The sequence below is a fragment of the Ananas comosus genome, linkage group 9, assembly GCF_001540865.1.
Source record: "Ananas comosus cultivar F153 linkage group 9, ASM154086v1, whole genome shotgun sequence".
Classification (NCBI taxonomy): domain Eukaryota; kingdom Viridiplantae; phylum Streptophyta; class Magnoliopsida; order Poales; family Bromeliaceae; genus Ananas; species Ananas comosus.
Genome location: NC_033629.1, coordinates 8,088,904 through 8,112,383, shown reverse-complemented (window position 1 = coordinate 8,112,383; position 23,480 = coordinate 8,088,904). Strand labels below are relative to the sequence as shown.

The window sequence follows — 23,480 nt, the reverse complement described above, 5'->3', positions numbered from 1 at the left end:
TAACCGGGCTGTGTTAATATTGGTTTTTTGGGGGACCTAGCCGATTTTGTTACAAAGATCGGTCTATATACCCATACCACACCACTCTCTCCTCATTTTCCTCCTCATCACTCTCCCACCCTCCTGGCTAGAGAGAGAAGAAGGAAAGAAGAGAAGGAGAAAAGAGAGAAGGATCTAGGCTGGCTTGAGCAACCCATTAACTTTCCTTCCTCTTCGCCACCTGTTGTGGCTGACGGCTGGACTTGAGCTTGCAAAGGAGAAATCTCACCTCTTGAGCCCTGGATTGGAGCTCTAAGGTTGTAACCCCTTCCTCTCATCCCATCTAGACCATTGAACTTTGAGGTTTATTGTAATGGAACCCTAGAATGAAAGGTTTTAGGGTTATTTTGGGGCTCTTGATCTAGAGCTTTTGAGGGCTAGATTGACTGTATAGAACGCTTCCTGGCTTGGATTGGAAGGCCTTCTAAGCTCTCTTTAGACCTTTGAAGGATTTCTCATCTTGAGGAGTTTTTAGCGCTTTTTTAGGTGTCTAAGTTGACAAGTGGGCAATTACTGACCTCAGCTCAAGCTCCACTAGGCCCCAAAAGAGAAGGGTAAGTAACGACAAAAATAATAATAATCAATAAAGAGCGAGTATAAGAACTGCTGAAAGAAAGCATAAATGAAATACTATATTACTATGTCTCAAGTAAGCATGATGTCAAAGTATAGTACATCTACTCTATCATGATAAGTATGTCCAAAGCATGACTATTAAGTTCCAATCATAACCGACAAGTAAGCATCTCGATGCAGTATGTCAATACGTAGGGAATAAGCTCTATCAAGCAACCAAGTATACCTCAATGCAATGAATGAAACAAGTAAGTATACCAAATGTCCCAAAGCTATGTCATGAGCATGTCAAAGTAATCCAACTACTAAGCCTATCTAGTAGTAATCATTCATTATCAACACTATGACCTACCAAAGGTAGTCCAGCTTGTGCCACCTAAGTGCCTGTGGTAGCCCAATATCCCTACTCTTGGGATGTGTCTGTCCCACTCAACTCCGTAGGCTTCTCAATACCGCACAAGCGAACATAGGTCGCGTAGGCTAACTCCGGAGTGCCGGCTTGTAGGGAGCGACCCTCACAAGCATGTGTGAATGACCACAAATAGCAAGCAAGCGTAGTCAAGGCTCAAGTATCCAACCCTCATATCTCAAACATGGCAATAGCTACTAGTAACCCAAAGGTCTAGCTCTATGTCACGATGTGATAACTCAACACTCACTTGCTTAGTGCCTCTTTATGACACTTAAGCATCACAATTAATCAAGCTCAATTCATATTCTATGTTTCAAATATGACATTATACCAACATTCATTATAGCCCGGGGTTCAATGCCTCTTTATGACATTGGCCCAAAATCTCAAATAGTCTAAGTCCCCAAGCCTCTCTAGGCTTCCAAAGTCCCTAATGTCATAATTGGGCTTAAAGGTTAAATGCATGAAAGTAACGTTCATTTTCATCATAGGAATCAAGGTTCCAAGTTCCAACTAGAATGCTATGTCCCACATGCATAGATCCTACCACATAGGGGTCCAAAAATTCACTATACATAACATATGCATGTTAAGCATTCTAAAATTCATAATAAATATATTTAACATGATTATGAATGCTTTTCCATTTAACGATACTCAAAATATTACAAATGAGATTTTCTCATTGTGTCGCTAGGTCAAACCCACCGAACCGTCGCGTAATCCCTCGATTCGCCGAACGGAGTTGTCCACGAGTCTCCAAATACCCTAAAAGTATTGAGCGAAGAGATACACGGGCATTACTATCAACTATAAGATCAAACATTAACCAACAAGGCAAAAGAGCTAAAACTCACCTAAAGTATAGAAAAACTCTCACAAGCTTCAAAAGAGAGCTAGATTCCTTCCAATCTAACCCAAAGGAAGATTCTAATCCAACTAATTAAGCTCCAAAAGCCCTAGAATCAAAATGCCCAAAATAAACCCTAAATTCACATTCTAGGGTTCAAACTATCAAAAAGCAACAAAACTCAAATCTAGAGGAAGAGAATGAGCTACTAACCTCTTAGAAGCTTCAATCAAGGTTCTAAGTCCTCTATCAATCAAGATCTTCCCTCAACAAAGCCTCAAATCCAAGCTCAAGCTTCATCCATGGTGGAAATGGCACCAAAGGGCAAAAGAGAGGAAAAATCCATCAAAACCCATACAAAATGGAGATCAAATCCAAAGAGATGGTGTGGGGAGCTCCCTTACTTGGTTCTCCTCTCCTCTCAGCTCAGGGGAGAGCCCTAGGGGCGTGGGTGCTGATATAAGAAGGCAATAATGTAAAAGCACCCCTGCAGAATCAAACATTCAGATTCTACCACCTTGTACCGGTACAAGCCCCATGAAAATCACAACCAGAGGCTCGGGTTGGCGGGGTAACCGGCCCTGTACCGGTACAAGCCCGGTGGCTGTACTGGTACAACCATCAACCTTGTACCGGTACAGCCATCAGCCTGTACCGGTACACAGCCTCAGAAAATGCAATCCGAGAGTTATCCAAAAATCCGTTTTTTCGGATTTTTGTACTAGGCTTTAAACCTCACTTCTCGGGATGTGAGTCATAGGTCGGAACACTGTCAACGACCCACCAGAAAGTCTGGAATTGCTCAGAACACAGCCAATCACTCGAACCTCGCAATTTGCAAAGGTCTAGTGTGTTACAGGTTGGGCATATTATTACACTAGTTGGATATAGTGGTATATTGGTGAACCATGCTTGGTGCATACTTATATTCATGATGGTTATGTTTAGAGCATACTAGTATACTCCTTGGATGTATTCGATCATAATAGATTAGTAATTTTTCAAGCTTAATATCATGCTAAACATGAGGCATAGTAACTTAGCCAAGTTAATTGTTGTACTTCAATACTTATTATTTATTATTGTTCTTTTGCCTCTTTAGCCTAGTGGAGTATTTCGCTGAGGTCAGCGGTGTGTCCACTGGGAACTATTGTTTAATAGTTCTCACGCCCTCTGTTTTGTTGTTTTATTTCAGAGCCTTCTACGCCGGGAGAGGCTCGGGACCGTGGCAAGGGTGTCGCTTCGAGCTAGATAGCGAGGAGTTCCGCTTTAGGTGGCTCACCTCTCTTTTCGTTTTATTTTCGAGAGGATGAGAGTTTTGTACCTATATGTAGAGGCCACCATTTTTGGATATTTAGCACTTGTACTTGGACTTATGTTGTTCCACTTTATGATTTATTTACTTGGTTTAGTTCTTTTTATTCCACTTGCTGCTAGAATTTAGTTGAAATCTTGCTCTGATATTCTAGATGCTTATTATCGTTGCTTTAATTATCGCATTGTTGTAGACGCCTTATATGTTGTAGGCATATGGCGGGTCTGGACACGCACCGGGCGGGCTTCGGCTCGGTCCCGGGGCGTGACATAAGTACTTATCCTCGCTCCGTAAGACGCGAGTAATGGGTCGGAACACAGTCAACGACCCTCTAGAAAACTTGGGAAAGCTCAAAACACTAATCAAACACCCGAACCTTACAATTTGCTAAAGTTCAGTGTGTTATAGAAATAGTCGAATTTCTCTTTATGTTTTTGTCACCATATTGATCATGTATGCGTATGTATAGAATCATGCATTGTAGGGTTAAATGGCAATATGTTGGAACTTCTTGTATGCTTTTAATGTAAAAATGTACATGAATTAAGAATGGAACCTTGCACACATGAGAACCTTATTGTCACGCCCCAATCCCCGCCAATTTGGTCGGGTTCGGGTCACGTCAACAGACGCCAAACGGACAGAGCCTCCTCTGTCCGCCCAAGGCTCTAACAACATGTATAAATAAGCAATCAATAAGGGATTTGTATATATAATACAAGGCTTGCACAAGGGCAAGCAACAACGTAAGCGAAATCTCTAAGCTAAATATACAACATACATGATATTTGATTAAATTTAAACCAAATACAAGTAAGTAAAACTATTACATTCCATTCATCCATCATATCTTTTTACATTTAGCCATCCACCAATTACATGATTGTTTACAACTTTACATCTCTAAGTCAACAAAAGAAGTTGATACATGTAGATATAGGAATGACGAAAAAATGCAAAATATCTCCGGTGGCCGCTACCTACGGCGCTAGACCCTTGCCTCGGTCCTCCACCGCCCCGCTCGTGCTAGGATCTGTAGGGTTAGTGGTGTGAGAACTAAATAAAGTTCCCAGTGGGTTCGGCATCCGACCCCGCCGACTTATCCACTAGGTCCATCCAGGCATAAGTATTTCAAGGAAAGAAAAGTAACCAGTACTAATGCATCTAATACTATGCCTGCAGAAGAATGTCAGTGTATACATATACTCAATGCTATAATAGAAATGCATGCATGCTCAAATCATAAATAAGCTTTGGCTCATACCCAATCTTACCGGTTAACCTTGTTAACCCGAATAACTCACAACCCAAAATCCCTTAATAACGGGGGACTCAAACCTCCCTAAGGACCGTCCTCTGGGGGGACTTTACCATGCCTAGTGGTGACCAACTCCGGAGCGCACCGCCCGAGGGGGAGCGACCTTCCTCAAGCCAAGACGTATCGTGAGTATCGATCCAATCCTCACTTGAGGATTCATAGCCACTAGTCACAATGCCGGTGTCATGATAGGTCTTTACCTATTCATTTTGGCCACCTCTAGGCTATACCTGTGATGATGCCATAATTGGTTAAACTATGTTTAACAGTTCATCTCTCAATGCCAATCTTATTTCTATGTCAATGTCCTCTTTGTTTTCTATTGTCCAAGTCCAAACCTCATATTCACACAACTTGAGGGTCCTACCACACATGTTCATTTTTGGTTCTACCATTCTCTATGTTAAACTACGTTATAAGCATATAAATGAAATCGAACCAAGTTTCACATGTATCTACCCTACTATGCATGAATGGTTACATATATATATGCTCAATAAAAGGAAAATAGACATAGAAGGGAATCCAACGATTCCGGCGTGCACCCCCCACCTTGTGAGGTATAAGAAAGCTATTCCGATGATTTCCACGCTCAACCGATCGCTACTCCGCGATCCACAACCCTAAAATAGAGCCAAATTAGGCCCATTGTATATAACCCATACTCTAACATTTTCGTTACGTCAAACGAAGTTGTCCCACGCGTTTAGAACACCTCCAATTAGGTTTCTACGAGGTCAATTTGTCCACGAAAAACCCTAGGGCAAAAGCCCCAATTTCCAAACTCTAACAATGCCATTTAAGGTTTCCCCTTGGATTGATCTCATTGCTAAGCAAAAGGTAGCTTAGAATCATTTAGGAAGCATTCTAATAAGGTTTCCAAGCTTTTGGAACCAATCCTAGGGCTTCTAACCCAACTTCCAAGGGTTCACCATGAGAGCACCTTGAGCTCTCATGGGTACTTTGTTGTTCAAGGCTCAAAAGAGCTTCTAAAACCTCTAAGGAGCACAAAGCTCCAAATCCTTAGGTTAAAACCCAAACCCTAAAGGAAATCTTGCAAGAACTTACCTCTAGCCCAAGCTCCACCAAGATTCTTCTTGTTGGAGAGCTCCTAGATCCACCAAAGCCCCCAAATCCACCTTCTCCTTGCTTCTTCTTCTTCTTCTCCAAGTCTAGTGCAAGAGTTCTAGAGAGAGAAAGAGAGGAAATAAGAGAGGGGGAGAGAAATGGCTGTGGGAGTAAAGGGGATGGCTATATAAAGTGTTGCGACAATTGCACTTAAGCCCCTCCACTTATTTCACAGTGCACTACCCAGACTAGGCAATTTTCGCAGTTGGGGACCGGTCTCCCCGGCTAGGGACCGGTTCCCGAACGATGGGTTTCCAGGACTTAGCCAAATTTTCGGGTTTTTGGCTGGCTGCGCAGCGAGGGACCGGTCTCTCCTTCAGGGATCGGTCTCCTGAGGACAGGTCTCACTGCCAGGGACCGGATGCCTCAGGATTCCTGATAGGCTACGCGTACGGGGACCGGTCTCTCCTTCAGGGATCGGTCCCCGAGAGCACAAAATCTGGGACTTAGTCAGATTTTGAAATCTCACTTTCTCGGGTCCCTTTACACCATATATAGGCTCTAATGCATTTAGGGCCTATACACACTCGTTCCACTCCGCGTTCCGCTCGTTTCGACGGAACTCAGCACGATTTACGAGGGATGTGGTATGTTACACTTATAGATGTATGAACTAAGATGTGAACATTGACAATGTAGTAAACATAATGACATTATGACTAGATGAGTTGAATAGCACCTAGAAACATTGAATGCTAGAGAATGGTACACTACGAGTGTTATGGCATTAGTTGACATGGTATCCTCAATGTTAGAGGATTGTATCATACTCACATGTAGTTTGATATGCTTGAGGGTAGTCGCTCCACCTCAAGCGGTGAGCTTCGAAGTTGTCATCAACTGGGCGATAGCGAAATTCTCCCCGGCAGACGGTCCCATCGGGTTGTAGAGGAATTCTCCCCGATAATAAAGGATTTGGTTTGGTGAATTGGGCTTAACCTATGGGTTAGCCAAGATGATTGGGTTATGGTAATGGACATGACATGCATCATGAGCATCCTATATGTATTGTTCTAGTTTCTTGTTACAGGCATAGCATATTTATTAGTTTTGAGTTGTTTATCTGTCTATCTTTCTCTACTTATGCCTGATTAGATCTGATGGGAAAGTCGGCGGAGTCGGCGACCGAACTCACTGGGTGTAACGTACCGGATTTTTAATATAAAAGTAAGTGTAAATAAAAATAATATAAGATACTATTTTTATTGGACTTAAAGAAGTAAAATATAAGTCAGAAATGATTTGTGCTGAAATTGGAATGAAAACAGAAAATTTAGAATTTTTTGCAAGGAACGGGGTTAATCTTTTAGCAGAAAATTTGTAATGTCAGAAAATTATAAAAATTTGAGAATATGTCGGAATTATTTTTTTGAGGCTAGATTTAAAATTTCATGTCATTCCGACACCCGAAAAGTAGAAAATAAAATCTGACTGTTATCTACTAGAGATTCTAGTTGGTAGATTTTTCGGTGACAAAAAATGGTTCAAAACTGAAAAGTTAAGATTACGTTCTTTTGATTGATTTTAACCGAGCCTAACTGTCAAATTTGAGGGCAAACGAATATTCAGAAGGGCTCCACCGAAAAGTATCAGATCTGAACTGAACTAAATTATAAGTTGTAATGGTTGGAGGGCCTTAGTGTGTAACAATTGCCTCTCTCCCTTTTGTCCTGATCCAACCCGAGAGAGAGAGAAAGCAAAGTCTTCTCTTTTTCTCTCTTTCTCTCTTTCTCTATAGCTCACATCTCTCTCCTTCTCTTGTAATCACTCCACCAAAGAGAATTAATTGGAGGAGAAATTGGAGATTGAGCTTGGAAATAGCTCGGAGAGGAAGCTTGGAGCTCTCTAATGGTGGATTTAGCTTGGAGAGCTATGTGGTCAAGGTGAGGTTTGTGGATTTGAGTTAGGGTTTGTATTAAATCCTATACAATTAGTGTATTTGGGGTTTCTAGATAATTCTAAATAAGATTGAGTAAAGGTTTACCATAGATTTTAGTATTCTTGAGGATTAATGAAATCTAGGGCTTGGATTTAGGGCTTTTGTCCTTAAGGGATTTGAAACTAAATTGACCTTGTAAAACCTTAATTGAAGGATAATTCGACGCGGAGGACAACTTCGTTTTGGATTACGTTGAGGTTACGGCGTCCGATTGAGAGATTTGCGGAATTTGGTTCGCTAGGCTTGGGTCGGGACGAATCGGCATCGGAAATTGAATTGCTTGGAAATCCTAGCAATCGGTAATGAGACGAGGTGGGTGGTGCTCTCCAGAATGGTTGAATTTCTCCCTATGTTTGATTCCCTTTGTTGAGCATATATATATATATATATATTACTTATATATACATATTATATATATATATATATATATATATATATATATATATATATATATATATATATATTGATTGTGTAGGCGTCATTGACTTCTTGCAAGAAGTAGGTCCATCTAGAGGTAATGGTGTTGGGTGGATTTATTCTATCAAAAGGTAATTTACAATTCGACAGTTATTGGCACTTTTATCTCAATATTTGATTTAATCTATCTCTTTCTCTATTTTTTCGTTCTTTTTCCAACAGAGGAAGTGAAGAAGTGGTGGAAGGTGGAGAAGGAAGAAGAAGAGAAAGAGAAATGCAACTCTTTCTATGTTTTTTTCGTTATTTTTTCGATAGAGGAAGTGAAGAAGTGGTGGAAGTAGGAGGAAAAAGAAGAATAGAAAAAAAATAGTGTAAATTTTATCCAAAGAGTGCAACTTTTGTCTAAAGAGTGTAACTCTCATCCCAAAGAGTGTAATTTCTGTCTCAAACCGTGCAATTTTTATTTAAAATAATGTACATTTTTTTTAAAACAATATAACTTTATTTTAACAGTGCAATTTCATCTTCTTTTTCATTCTTCGATGATTTTTGGTACTTTCTATAGGCATTTTTTATTATTTTTTATTATTCTTTTTTTTTTCTCTATAATTTTGTTTTGTCACTACCTCTCCTTGGCCCTCTATCGTAGCTGCCGCTCTCGTCGGAATGTATCTATTTTTTTTTCCCCTCCCTCGCCGGCTTGCTTCTTGGCCCCGAGATGCATTTCCTCTTCATCGCCTGCGGCGGCGGTGGGGATGGTGGGTTTGTTTGGCGGGTAAAAAATCTGCTGCAGTAGAGGTGGAGAGCGAAGGAGGAGGAAGAGGACGCGGTACTGTCCTCGTTATCGTTGTGGAGGGCTACGGAGGTGGTGGAGGAGGGTCGGCTTTAGCGGGGTCGGAGGCGAGAAGGGCGGGGTGCGCGGGCGAGGGTAAAGGCGTGAGGGGCAGAGGCTAGGCAGGCTGTTTCCGCTTCCGCCTCCGCCGCCTTCTTCAGAGAGAAAAGAAAAGAACGCTAGAAAAAAAAGGAGAGAGAAAAAGGTATAAGGGTATTTTAGACAGTTCGCTGCAAATTCGGACCGAATTTGCAAAATCTAAAAATGCGGTTCAGTTTTACAAAAGGTCAAAACTTGTGAATTTTTTGTGCAAATTGGCCAAAACAAAATAAGATTCAAGAGTTTATTTATTAAGAAAAATGCAATGGTAAAGGGTCTGCATACATTTTCTAAAATTACTCTTTTTAGGTAAACCGTTGCTTATGGCGCGTCCGGCTTATTTTGCTAACGAACAGTTCGCGTCCGGAATGGGAAGCATACGATGGGGGTGTTTGGCCTAGCTTTTAAAAAGCGCTTTTGGACTGAAAAGTGATTTTCGGCTCAATAGAGCGTTTGGCAACTCACTTTTAAAATCTGATTCTGCTTTTTAGAATCAGAAAACTGATTTTGAAGGCCTCAGAATCAGAAGCAGAAAAAAGCTGCTTCTTGAAAACTGATTCTGATTTTTGATTTTATTTTTTTTTAAAACTTCAAATTTAGGAAATTTCAAAATTTTGTTTTATTTTAGTTTTTAATATTTTAATTTATTTTAATTTTAAATTTTTAAATTTTATTTTTCAGATTTATTTTAAAGATATTTTAAATTTTAATTTTTAAATTTTAATTTTGAAATATAGATTTTAATTTTAAATTTTAATTTTAAAATTTCAATCTCAAATTTTTGTTTTGTAAATTTTCAAAGTTTATTTAAATTTATAAATATTCAAATTTCAAATTCATATTCATTAAAATTTTTTAATATTTCAAATTTCAAATTTCCAGATTTTTATATGCGAATTTCAAATTTTCAAATTTTAAATTTGCATTTCAAATTTTAAATTCAAATTTTAAATTTTAATTTTAAATTTTTAAATTTTAATTTTAAATTTTAATTTAACAAATTTTAAATTCAAATTTGACAATTTAGATTTTAAAATTTTATGTAAATTTAAATTTCTTTAAATTTTAATTATAAATTTAATCTTAAATTTATAAATTTTAATCTTCAAATTATAAATTTAAAATTTTATAATTTAAAATTTAAAATTTTAATTTTTAAATTTTAAATATTCAAATTTTTAATTTTTAATTTTAAATATTCATATTTTAAATTTTATATTTTAAATATTCAAATTTTAAATTTTATATTTTAAATTTCATAATTATTTTAAATTTTAAATTTTAAATTTAATTTTAAATTTTAAAGTTTAAAATTTAAATATATTTTTAAAATTAAATAGCTTTTCAAACAGCTTTTCAAAATTTTTAATTTGCCAAACAGCTTTTTAAAATCACTTCAGAAAAAATCAATTTTATCTAAACTCCGCCAAACGCTCTATAACTTTTAAGCAAAATCACTTCTCCAAACAAAAATTACTTTTTTAGAAATTATTTTTTTCAGAAGCTAGGCCAAACAGGCCAGATGAGTACCACGAGCACATTCCTCGCGATGCCCTTGTAAGATGACTTCAATACCCCTTTCATTGTGTCGAACCTCACCGCCAAAAATCCGACGCCGTGAATAGCGGTTCATGGTCAGCAAAGTAATTTCACTCCCTCGGCCATCTCACGTCCACCGGGCTGAAGCCCACTTTCCCGACACAAAGAAACCCCTAGACTTGAAGAAAATATCGAATGAGCCATCCAACACCGCAAAACTTTTATCTGGCTGAATAAGGGTGCTTTCGATATTTTTCCATCCCCGAGGGTACTTTTCCCTGCTGTCTACCCGCCGACGCTTTCGGCGTCATTTAGCCGGAAGGGGCGCAACGTTCTCGCAATCCATGAAACCCTTCTTCTCGGCGTCGTTCTCCAACAAGAGACCGATCTGTCCAATTCGGAAGTTAAAAGAGAAAATTGATTGACAAAAACACCTAGAGAGAAAACGGGGGAAAAAAGCCCTCGAATCGCATGACCTCAACCCTAATCCCTCCGATCCCTTCTTAGATATCCAGATCGGCTTCAACCCCCTAAAACCCTAGCCCTTATTACTCTCGCGACCGGGGCGGCGGGATGGGCCGCGGTGGAGGAGGAGCGGCGGCGTCGGCGGCGGCGGCGGGGCCGAACCCGAGCCTGAACGGGAACGCTCCGCCGCCGTTCCTGAGCAAGACGTACGACATGGTGGACGATCCCGCGACGGACGCGGTGGTGTCGTGGGGGAACGGGAACAACAGCTTCGTGGTGTGGAACACCCCCGAGTTCGCCCGGGACCTCCTTCCCAAGTACTTCAAGCACAATAACTTCTCCAGCTTCGTGCGACAGCTCAACACCTACGTACGCGCTCACGCACCCTCTTACCGAATCCCTTCCCGCTGTTTCTCTTACCCGTGTTAGGTTGTTTCAGAATATTTTTAGCTTATTTGATGGTTTTTATCTGGTTCCGTTGTTTTCAATTTAGAACAAGGTTGATGATTTGAATATCGATTGTGCGCTGGTTTGTATTATGGACTGAAGGGTGAATTAAGGGCTATTACTTAGATTACTTAGATTGTGTTGGTGTGGTCTTTTTTTTCTTTTATTTTTTTTTTTTTGGCGGTAATATTAACTGCATGTATAAGTATGCCAATTGGAAAAGAAGTTATAGCTAAATGAACTGGGCAACAGATATGTGAAGCTAGAAAGACTGAAAACGCGCTTTTCATGACCTCTACCTCATATGCATATTCCGGTCGCAATACATGGATGGAACCCGATAGCAATTTGGAGTGACTATTGTTTGACCTTTGAACTCCTGCTTTTGTGCTTCTTGTTATTTGAATTGTTGGACAGACGTTGATGTGGATGGTTGTTAAGGAAATGGGAACTGAAATTTCTAATTTGCGGTATAAGCCAGAAGTCAGAATTATCTTACTGTGAGTAGATGAGGTTTCTTATTTATTTTCAAGCCATCTTGTCATTGGGGAAAGGGTGCTATACTATGCAGTTTAAATGATAATTAAAACTTTAGACCATTGGCGTGTAACTGACTGCAAATTTATGTCTTCAGTTAAGTTTCCTTTGAAGTTTATTTATCTTTCTTGAAGTTCTATTGAAAGTGATGTTTGATTTCTTCATGGGCCTCTCGAACAAGTTAGATCAGTAACTAGGAAGTATGTCATGGTTAATAGAGGGCTAGGGGCGGAAGGATTGGAATTTTGGCGGTGTGAGGGGTGCTTTATAGGCCTGAAATACCAACTCCCCACAACCTTACTTTATTCTAGCGCTAAGAGAGATTCACTGTATGAATGCTTTAGGAAACCAAGTGGGTCTATCAAATAAATTTTTGTTAATCATCTAATTTATCATGTTTTAACTGCTCTCCTTGATCTTTTGCTGGTAAGTCTTTCGTATTCACACCCTTCTATGTCATTTAGTCTTTTTCTTATCCTCTTTGAAAATTCTCATTCCCATCTTTGCAAATGCTTGTTTCCTTATTTCTACTTTTCTAGGTCTAATGGTCTTCATAGGCATAGGAAGAACCCCAATCCAATGGATATGGCATTTTATGTTTTGTATTTAGTATCATAGACCATTGTAGGTCATACAACCATCATATAGAATTTATCATTGAATTTTGGAGAGATGCTTCCAACTCATAGTGTTCTGATCACGCCTTCATATAACCATATTCTGATATTCTATATTCTCAGCGATCTACCTGTCTTTCTAACCGATTTAAGATGCTGAAGCATGTTTTGGAAAATTCTTGCTTATCATTCTTTTTTGAATTTTCATACCTTTTTAGGTCTTACTAGAACATGCTCTCTTTGTATTTAATTTTACTTTTATATATCCTGTAATCTCGCGATTTAAGGTTTTTTCTCCATGTCCTAACTTTTTTATCGTTCTTATTGTGTTTTCACTTAAACAAATGCTATATAGAAATGAAACATTCTCCGAAGTTTCTCTCTAGTTTTATAACTCTTTAATATGCCTTCTCTACCCCGTAACTCGTTATGTAGTCTGGATATCTCTCATGTTCCTTGCAACATCTTTGTAGTTGTCAACAAGCCATAACACTGTTTAACTTCTCTACAGTGGCTCTGCCAGGCTTCAAATCATTACTTTCTAATAACTAGATTATTAATATGCTTAATTACCATTTCTAGTGTTGCATTATAGGCTACTAGGTACTATTTTTAATTATTGTAGATCATTGAAGTTCTTGAAAGTTAGTGATTCAGTCCTAACCAAGGTTTAAAGTGCCGCCTTATGTCGTACGACACGGGGCAAAAGGTGGCACGGTACGGGGGGGTCTCGGACCCCCCTCTGTGCCACAGCACGCAGCACCATGCAGCACGAGACAGAGCAGCACAGTGTAGCGTGCCATGGCACAGGGCCGTGCCGGCATTGTGCTATTTTGTTTTTGTTTTTTTTTCCTTTTGTTTTTTCTTTTCTTTTTGTTTTGTTCTTTGGGATATCCAAAGCACTCTGAGCACTCAACGCCCCCCAAAAAACATTGCAAATTGAAAATTTACTTATTAGGTAAGTCAAAAAAATTATAATATAATTTTCTTTGTTTATCAATATACGGACAAAATATTTGTCCAAGTCCTCCGCTTCCACCATAGATATCTATTTTTTCTTCATAAATTATTTTATCAAAATTTGTCGCCCCGCGAAATTTTTGACGAATTAAGGGAACAAAATTGAACTCAATAAACAAATTTTGAGTTACATAAAACATAAAATTTTATTTTTGCGCTAGAAGATTGAAAATATTGATAAAATTAAAAACTAAATTAAATCAATTGATCTTAAATTTATTTAATTTATTTGTCATATAATTTATTGCTTAATTTTTTTGATAGATCTACTAATTTTTTTGAAAAAAAATTTAAAAAATAATTTTTTTCAAATACTTTTTAAAATAATTTTTTCAAATACTTTTTAAAATTATTTTTTTGTATTTTATAAAAGAAATATTGTAATATGATCAAAAGAAAAAAAGAAAAAAAGATGTCTTTGCATTTTAAAAATTCTAACCTGTAAAACTTTCTATTCTGCATCAGGTATAATTGTATTTTATATACAAAAAATCTTACAAATATGTTAATTGATGAGTATAGTAAGCTATACATGGCAAATATTCATAATTATTAGATTAAATCTTTCAAAATAACATTATAAGAGTTTATTGGAGCCAAAAAAACTGAAATAAGTTCATGCCAAACCGTGCAAATAGGAGATCGTGCGTATTTATCGGCACGCAAGCGTACCATGTGTCGGCACGAAAGCGTGCCGATGCCGTACCGTGCCAGGCAGACAGCGGCACGCCCCTGTGCTACGACACTTTAAACCTTGGTCCTAACTTCATCTACAGTAAACACTTTGATGAACTTCCTTACACAAATTAGTTTTGTCACGCCCCGAGCTCGATCCTTTTGGCCGGTTCGAGCGCGTCGAACAGACGTCGAACGGACAGAGCCTCCCCTGTCCGCCCAAGGCTCAACAACAAGTATCAATAGAGTAAAAATTGCATAAGCGGAAGCATATACAACGGCTTGCACGAGGGCAAGCAATGGCTAATGTGAAAGTACTAAACTAACAACAACAAGTAATATGATTAATTTTAAATCACATACATGTATACTACTTATCAAGTTCTATTACAGCTCTTTTATCATTTCTTTTTACATCTCATATCTTCAAAATATAACATTGATATTAAATAAATTTTTTTACATCATTCATATCCTTTCATTTAACAACTATAATCATCGAAATACAAAAGATGATATATCAAAAGGGTATGCAACTATGAAATAAAACATCTCGGGCGGTCTCTACCTAGGGCGCGATGCCTTTACCGCGGTCGTCTGTCGGCTCGCTCGGTCCCGGCTCTGTGGAAATAGGGGGTGTGAGAACTACAACAAAGTTCCCAGTGGGTTCGGCAACCAATCACGCCGACTATCCCATTAGGTCTAATCAGGCATAATAGAATAGAGGAAAGAAAGTAACCAACTAACAAATGCAACTAATATGTCTGAACAATATAAAATGCGATGCTCAATATAATGCTCATGATGAATGCAGGATGACAATTTCTTTACCCAATCTCTTGGCTAACCCGTAGGTTTCGCCCTCAACAAACTCACCAATCCAAAATTCTAATAACCGGGGAGATACCCGCTACAACCCGGTAGGACCGTCCTCTGGGGAGATACCTGCTACAACCCAGTGATGTCAACTCCAGAGCACATCGCCCGAGGGGGAGCTACCACCCTCGAGCAAGGACTAAAAGGTGAGTACGATCAATCCTACATTGAGGATTCCAAGTTCAATCCATTCCTTAACTTTAAGGAAGACCATGCTCAAATGACCCTTAACTCTAAGGTTGAAATGTCATAATATCTCAATCATTCTTTTCTTTGCATTCTTTACCATCACTTGTGTCATATATACTACTATATTCTTGGACTCATGCCACACTTGTTTTCTAAGTGCTATGTTCTTGTTCTCATGCCAAATGCCACACTTGTTTTCTAAGTGTTCTAGACTCATCAATGCCACTCGTTAGATCTATGTCATGGTGTCACTTTTGTTCACTAACCCTTCTGGGTTCTTGTTACTTGTCATGCATAAATAGGATTTGCAATTCTTACTTTCTTACAAGTATTTCATACGAAATTAAATCCACATTCATGCCATAAAAGCTCACAATTAACCCTACTATGCAATATGTTCAATATATACATATATGCTCAAACATGACACTTAGACATAAAGGGATTTCCGAAGTCCTTGGAATGCACCACCCATCTTAGAAAGTTGAGAGGTTGTTACGGTGAATTTCTTGATATTTTTAAAGCTTTACTTTTTCGCCTGCGGCAAAACAAAGCCGAATTAGGCTTCTTATCAATAACTCCATCTAAACCTTTTCGTAACGTTAAGCGGAGTTGTCCCACGCGTCGGGAATACCCCCAATTAGGTTTCTACAAGGTCAATTTGCCTTAGAAACATTCGGAGGCAAAAGCCCCAAATTTGGTGCCCTAACCAAACCCATTGCTAAACCCTAGGTTTTGATCTCTAGAACAAGCAAAAGAGAGCTTATCTAACCTCTAGAAGCTCATTTAGAACCATCCCAACCATCTCTAGGGCTTAGAATGCAAACCCTAGAAATCCCCCATTAGAGTACCATGAAGAAAACTAGGGTTTCATGGTGTTCATGGCTCTAACATGCTTCTAAAACCTCTAAGAAGCTCAAAATTTCAAAACTTAGGGTTTAAATCCTAACCCTAGAAGATATCTTGCAAAAACTTATCTCTAGTCCCAAGCTCTACCAAGGCTTTCTTGTTGGAGAGCTTCTAGACCCACCAAATCCACCAAAAATCCCTCCTTAAGCTCCTTCTTCTTCTTCAAGCTCTAGAGTTAGCTCTCTAGAGAGAGAAAAGAGAGAAAGTGAGAGAGAGAGGTGTGAATGGTTGTAAAGGGAGAGGAGGTTGGGTGTATAATGTGTTGTAACAATTACAACAAGGCCCCTCCACTTTATTTCCAGTGCACTGCCTAGACTAGGCATTTTTCGCAGTCAGGGACCGGTCTCCCTGACTTGGGACCGGTCCCCGAGAGCTTCTCCCGCGGACTGCGCAGGCTGCGCGCGATGCAACCGGTCCCCCTCNACCGGTCTCTCCAGCAGGGACCGGTTCCCGAGAGCTGTCCACCGGGAACTTAGCCGATTTTTCTCTCCTCTTGCTGCCTACGCGTTTGGGGACCGGTCTCTCCCACCAGGAATCGGTCCCCGAGAGCACAAAACCTGTAGTTTGCAGATTTTGATTTCCAAAAGCTCTAGATCCCCAGTAATGCATTTTTGCATTGTTTGATGCCTTCGGCCTCTCCGAAGTGTAACAACCTTGCATTTTGGTCAATTTGACTAAGGTTCGAATTTAATTACCAAGGCTTCGGTATGTTACAAGTTTGTTTCTATTTGTCTAATTACTGTAGGCATTGGCATATCTTACATGGAGTACGCACAGTTTGCTGTTTCTTATTTTATCTTAGTGATAGGCTACTTGCTTTAAGCTTCTGATATGCTTAACAAACCTTTCATGTTTTCTTCTGACATAATATGGAGTTCTTAAAGCTCCATGCATAACTGAAATCTAATTTTTCTTATTCTCCTTTGATCAAATTTTGATGTAATTTGCCTTGATATACTTAACATATCTCTAACTATTATTAGTCTTCTCATCTCTGATCAAATCTGGATATAATCATCCTTCAAATATCTAACATAGTTCAGGTACATTCTCTTCGTCCCATGTTCTTGCTTAATGAAGTCTTTTGCATCCTCCATGTTTTTAAGTTCACATATTCCTTACTAATCTGGTTCTTTATTTCATCGTGATTTGCTAAGATTTACTAATAGGTGAATCATTTTATTCGTCTTGGCCCCCAGGATCTCAATAATCAAACTGTATATGCATAACTTGCTTACCTCTTTCATCTCTCTACGTTGCCATTGTATCACCTCTTTTTCTTTAGTGTTTTGAAGGTACACTGTACACCTATGTTGTGTTGTGTGCATCGCTTGGCATTCCTTGCAGACACATTTAATCCTGCCTTGAAGCATGAAATAACTCAATTTAACTTGGCAGTAATTAAATTGTTAGTCTCTGAACCTAATCCTAAGTTTCACTTTAGTCCCCAACCTTTTGATTAAAATATTCCATTCCTCGAACATTGTGTAAATGTGTCATTATAGTCCTCGTAAACTCCTGGTAGTGCGGCAAGAAGAAAACCCATTCTTCCTGCTATATATGTAGTTTTATGTCATTTTGTTGATTAGGTAGTGTTACATCATATTTGAAGTTCAGGTTGGTCTGGGCTTTTGCACTAATAGAAGTACACTGTCCTGTATAGATAATAGTTTAATAGTTGGGGCATCTATTATTCTCACAGTGGAATGTGGATGCAGTATAAGTTCAAGTTCCTGCTCCATCTTCAAATCTTTTGGTAAAAATATGTACTTAGTGTGTGTTGAAAACACAAAGAAATCCTAGAATATTTAATTCAAATGCTCTAAATGTCTTTGGGGAAAATTACAAACTTGTTTTTAGGAAGGAAATAATTCTATCGTCCTATTCAATTAGCATCAGTGTGATGGTCGTATTGTTTTATTGAATAGCAGTTGTAAGATAGCTGAAGTTACTTAAGAGCTTGTTTGGTAATTCTTTTTAATTCTTTATTTTTTATTATTTGGAGTATAAGTTATTAGTTCAGGCTAAAGGGACATCAGATAATATTATCTAGGGTAATTATTCTCTTGCAGTACTCAACCCTGTTTGGTTATGGATATGCATAGTTTCATGTGAAATAATTGTTGGTTTGGTATTTTCACAAGCTGCTTATAAGTTACGTGCAATTTATAGAGGCATCAAATGGTAAAAATAAATAAATAAATAAATAAAATCAGTTATTCCTTTGCGAAGCTCTCTCAACCCCGTTTGGTTATGGACAGCGTAGTTTGATATGAAATAATTATAGTTTTGTATCTTCATGTGCTGCTTATAAGTTATATGTTCCCACGAAGGTATCAAATGTTAAAAATAAATGTAATAAAATCATCAAATGTTAAAAATAAATAAATATAATAAAATAAAGAAGAAGAAGGAGGCATCAAATATTAAAATAAATAAATAACTTTAATAAAATGGTGCTTAAAAAAGTGCACCTTAAGTGCGCGCCTTAGCGCTAGGCTCATTGGCCAGTGCCTAAGCAGCCCCTAGGCGGGCGATGTTGCCTAGGCGTGCGCCTAGGCAGCCTAGCCGCACACCTAGAGCTAGGTGCAAGGTGCGCTCAAGGCGTGCCTTCTTCATATTTGTCATAATGGGTTTGGATTTAGATCTATATGCTCTAATGGGCTTGGATCCATATTTTTTTTGTCTAATGGGTTAAAACATCTAAAAATAAATCCGAAATCCTAAACTAACATAATCTAAACCCTAAACAATCATCAAATGACAAATTTGACGAAGGGAGGAGTATTTTTCATCAAGTGATGAAATGATGATTGATGATTGATGATTGAGAAATGAGGACTAATTAACATTTCTAGTGTGATGTATTTTGGCTTGGAGTCTTGAATACTTAGCTTTCATATGATGCTCTTTTAATAATCTTTGGCTTGAAACTTTTAAACTTTTATGCATGTTACTTTTTTATTGATCTTGTGCTTATAATTATATGTTTTTCGCATCAAAGTTTTCTATATGTTTGTGAATTACTAGTTATCTTTATGCTGACCTTTATTTGGAGATAAAGGTAATTTGTTCTTTACTTTTATCTGTGTAATTATGTTTTTCTAAAAAATTATCATAATGTTGCTTGGCTTCGTGGTTATTTGGTTAGCTATAGAATATTTATTATGATAATATGATTTAAAGAGTATTTAGTGCTACTTAATAATTATTGGAAAGTATAATGAAGAATATGTTGGTTATTTTAAAATTCTATGAAAGTGTGTGCCCTACCTCTCTCAGGCACGCGCCTGTGCCTTGCTCCTTGCTCCTTGCTCCTAAGCTCTAACAGCCCTTTGTGCCTACGTGCGCCTTGGGCTTTTAAATACTGTAATAAAATAAACAAGAATAAGACAAACAAGGCTGTTGATCGATTGGTTTCATCAAACAAGGCAAACAAGGCTGTTGATCGACCAATTTCATCAAACAAGGCTGTTGATTGACCAGTTTCATCAGATAAGAAACAAACAAGGTTGTTGATCTACCATTTTCGTCCAACAAGGCAAACAATCCTACCAGTTTCATCAAACAACCAAACAAGGCAGTTGACTGGCCAGTTTCATTAGAAACAAATAAGGCTGTTAATCGACTAGTTTCATGAAACAAGGTTATTGCTGTTGATCGAGTAGTTTCATCAAGGGAGAAGAAGAAGAAACAAACAAGGCTGTTGATCAGTTAGTGTTGTCGGATAGGATAAGTTAAGGAGAAAGTCATCGAAGTGTTGGGATGTTATTGGAGAGGAGGGTCACTGGTGAAGAATGTTGTCTAATTGATTCTTGCTAGCAAAATGCTGGTTGAGGTGGATTGTAGAGATACAATAGCCACTGGAGCTATCAATGATAGATCATGATGGTAGACGCCTGACATTCCCTCTTCTTTGGCATCAACATAGTTTTCTCTAGGTTAACAATTAGATCCACATTGATGGTTATATGTTAACCGATTTAATGTTTGGCTGATGACTCAAACAACATAAAAAAGGCGAAATGTTAACCGGGTGACTTTGTACCCCCTCTAAATGCCATAACAAACTTGCTTGAAGGTCCTTAAGCAGAAGAAACACAAACTTTGAAATTTGTGCTTGTAGTTTGAGGAAAAATAGAAGAACAACAAACCTCCACTCTAGATTCTCTTTGTTGGTTTCTTGAGAATTGCCTTTTCTTTGAAAAGACATTGTTCCATTTTTATCTATGACTAACTTTGTAAGTACACTATCAGGTAGTTGAGCTATTATTAGGTGTTCATCGCTGATTTTCCATATGAATGGAACATCCTCTAGCTTATCAAAGTGCATTTGTCTGGATTCTGGTATGAAAGTTCTGATGTTCTCCGAAATTTTCCTTCTTTTTGTTGGTTCTGGTGACTTCAATAACTCATATAGGGCATTCTTGATATCTGAGATTTTCATATTTCTGCAATGGTGGAGACATTTGAAATTGCAACTAATTGATGATCATTAGTGTTACATGATAAAAAATTAGTACTTCACAACTAGAATTTTTCAAGCTATTTTGGTTATTTTCAACCGTAACCCTCTTTTTTTAAGTAAAAAAATACTTGAAAGAGTTTAAAATCTGAGTTTTGAGTAATATGCTCCTGAACAACATGCTATGATACATCCTTCTACTTCTACCTGGACAGCAACCAGATTTAATTAAAAACGTACAAAACTTACCTGAGCTATAGACCATTTTGAGTTGGTTGCCCAACCTTTCAAAATTTTGATTTTAGTACCCAGCCTTTCATTTTTTTTTTTATTTGAGTCAGTAAACGCTATTTTGACGTCAAAATTTGAATATATCATTTATCTTGACAGGTTTAGTTAGTATACTTCATAGAATTCTCGCAACTATATATTTATTAATGTACGTAATTAACTTAAATTTGAAGTCAAAGTTCTGTTGACTGACTCAAATGGTCCATCAAATAAATTAAAAGGTTCAGTAGTAAAATCAAAATTTTGAAAGGTTGACCTGCTGATTCAAATGGTCCATCATTCGGGTGAGTTTTTTACGTTTTTTACCTTCTTTTTTGTCCTTTATTCAAATACAATCTGGAAATCTTTTCTTGATTCGTATTAACTCGTTTATTTCGATGCTTATTTATATATTTACGTTGCTGATCTTTTGCTTCAGGGATTTAGGAAAGTCGACCCCGATAGATGGGAATTTGCAAACGAGAGCTTCTTAAGAGGCCAAAAGCATCTTCTGAAAACCATCAATCGGCGAAAATCATCCCATCCACACAATGAAACCCCTCAGCCCAAATCTCAGACTGCTGCCTGTGTTGAGGTGGGGAAATTCGGCCTCGAGGAAGAGATCGAAAGGCTCAAGAGGGACAAAAACATCCTCATGCAAGAGCTTGTTAGACTCAGACAGCAACAACAAGCCACTGATCAGCAGTTACACACCCTCGGAAACCGACTACAAGGGATGGAACAGCGGCAGCAACAAATGATGTCCTTCCTAGCCAAGGCCATGCAGAGCCCTGGTTTCTTAGCCCAGTTCATGCAACAAAACGATAGTAATAAACGGATTGCCGCTGCCAGCAAGAAACGGAGGTTGCCTAAGCAAGAAGCCGGTTTGGATGCCGGAAGCAATTCTCCTGATGGCCAGATTGTTAAATACCAGCCAATGATCAATGAAGCGGCGAAGGCAATGCTGAGGCAGATACTTAAGCTGGACGGGTCTTCTCCGCCTAGATTGGAACAGTTGAGCAACTCTGACAATTTCTCACTGGAGAATTTCATGCCTCCGTCTGAGGCAACTACTTTTGATAGCACTTCTTCGAATACAAATTCCGGAGTAACCCTTGCAGAGGTCCCTTCTGGATTGAGTGTACCATACGTAACAGCAAGCACTGGATTTTCTGCAATCTGCTTGTCTTCGGCTGCTTCAGAAATTCAATCTCCCATTGGTTTATCTGATAATAAGAATTCATCAGAAGAGCTCAGAGATATGGATGTTCTATCATCAGTTCCCGAAACCATCCCTTCTCCTAGCCCTACTGATATGAGTATTCCAGAATTTCCTGAATTACAGGATATAGTTTCGGAGGACAGTGTTGTAAATATTCCAGGGGAGAGCTTCGTCGGTGCGTGCATAAACCCTATTGCAGAAGTTGAGGCCGATAATGCTGTACCAATTGAGACAGATGATATTTTGTACGGCGATGATGAGCAGAAGCTTCCGGGAATTATTGACACTTTCTGGGAGCAGTTTCTTGCGAGTAGTCCAATTTCGAGTGAGGCGGTGGAGGAGGTTGAGTTGAGCAGGCAGGAAGGAAAGGTGGTGATGCAGCAGAGACCTCAGAATAGTAATAATGGGTGGGACAGTGCGCGGAACATGGAGAATCTCACTGAACAGATGGGGCTTCTTTCCTCGGACCGCAAAGGTTGATACTGTAAAACCTCTACTGTTAGAAAATGTTTCAGTTTCTTCAATGCGAGCCTATGTGACAGTTGTACATATAAGAGGATTTCATTGTTGTCTTCCTTTTTGGAGCTTAATCAGCCTTTAATTGAAACAAAGTGATATATTGAAGGGTTAATTAACAGAATTTGTCCGTCAAGTTTGGTCCGGGTTCAATTTATTCTCATGGTTTCAATTGAAACAATTTTGTGGTTTCAATCGAAACAATTTTGTCCATGAATTTTGACTTAATTTCATTTATCAGAGTTCCAGTTTCAACCCTAAATGTCGGTTTCAATTTCGTCCCTACAGTTTGACCCCCAGAATCCAGTCTTGTTCTTGGTGCTGAGTTCAACAATGGAGAGTCTTGTCATTGTGCTGACATGGAACTTGAGTAAAAGGACTCGATTTTATGCTTATGCGGGACAAACTTCACGGACTGGATTGTAACAAATCAAAGGAAAACAAAATTGAAATTGATTGAACTTCAGGGACCAAATTTGCTGTTAAACCTATGTTACAATTAGGTAAATTGCAACTTTGTTCGTTAACGTTATTTTGTGGTGCAACAGTTGCATTATGTTCTTCTCCCGGTCTGTCATCTTGTCAGTTTCGTGCAATTTAGTAGTACGTTAGCAGCAAGGTCTTTTTTGGCAAATTTGTACCTCAATCATTCCTTCGATGCCTTTGGATTGTCTGTTTGGAAACATACTTTCTTTCTAGTTTGAGAATGAAGAATCTTATGCCTGCTATGCCGCGGCACTTGGAATACCTGTGGCTACCAACCTGTCTTTGAACTGGGGATCAATTTGTGTCTATTTTGGTTTATCTT

General features: G+C 38.4%; 1 protein-coding gene and 1 long non-coding RNA gene across 5 annotated transcripts; both read left to right on the top strand.

Annotated features, from left to right (window-relative positions):
• Window positions 7,300-8,443, top strand: LOC109715693. 2 transcript variants are annotated; one of them, XR_002217731.1, is made up of 3 exons: window positions 7,300-7,521; window positions 7,731-7,889; window positions 8,217-8,443. It is a non-coding gene; the product is annotated as an uncharacterized LOC109715693 (long non-coding RNA). The 2 variants fall into 2 exon arrangements; XR_002217732.1 differs by having other exon boundaries at window positions 8,053-8,443.
• Window positions 10,712-23,244, top strand: LOC109715456 (heat stress transcription factor A-1-like). Of its 3 annotated transcripts, XM_020240459.1 has the most exons (4): window positions 11,212-11,298; window positions 20,457-20,546; window positions 21,374-22,631; window positions 22,914-23,244. In XM_020240459.1, the coding sequence occupies exons 2-4, from the start codon at window positions 20,502-20,504 to the stop codon at window positions 22,931-22,933; spliced, it is 1,323 nt and encodes a 440-aa protein (XP_020096048.1). In that variant the 5' UTR covers window positions 11,212-11,298; window positions 20,457-20,501; the 3' UTR covers window positions 22,934-23,244. The 3 variants fall into 3 exon arrangements, with proteins under 3 accessions (XP_020096047.1, XP_020096046.1, XP_020096048.1); XM_020240458.1 differs by lacking the exon at window positions 20,457-20,546 and having other exon boundaries at window positions 10,712-11,298; window positions 22,961-23,244; XM_020240457.1 differs by lacking the exon at window positions 20,457-20,546 and having other exon boundaries at window positions 10,712-11,298.

Coding starts and splice junctions, on each gene's coding strand:
- LOC109715456 (XM_020240457.1), top strand. CDS start 11,038: ATGGGCCGCGGTGGAGGAGGAGCGGCGGCGTCGGCGGCGGCGGCGGGG. Junction 11,299..21,373: donor TGCGACAGCTCAACACCTAC/GTACGCGCTCAC, acceptor CTTTTGCTTCAG/GGATTTAGGAAAGTCGACCC. Junction 22,632..22,913: donor TCTTTCCTCGGACCGCAAAG/GTTGATACTGTA, acceptor TTCATTTATCAG/AGTTCCAGTTTCAACCCTAA.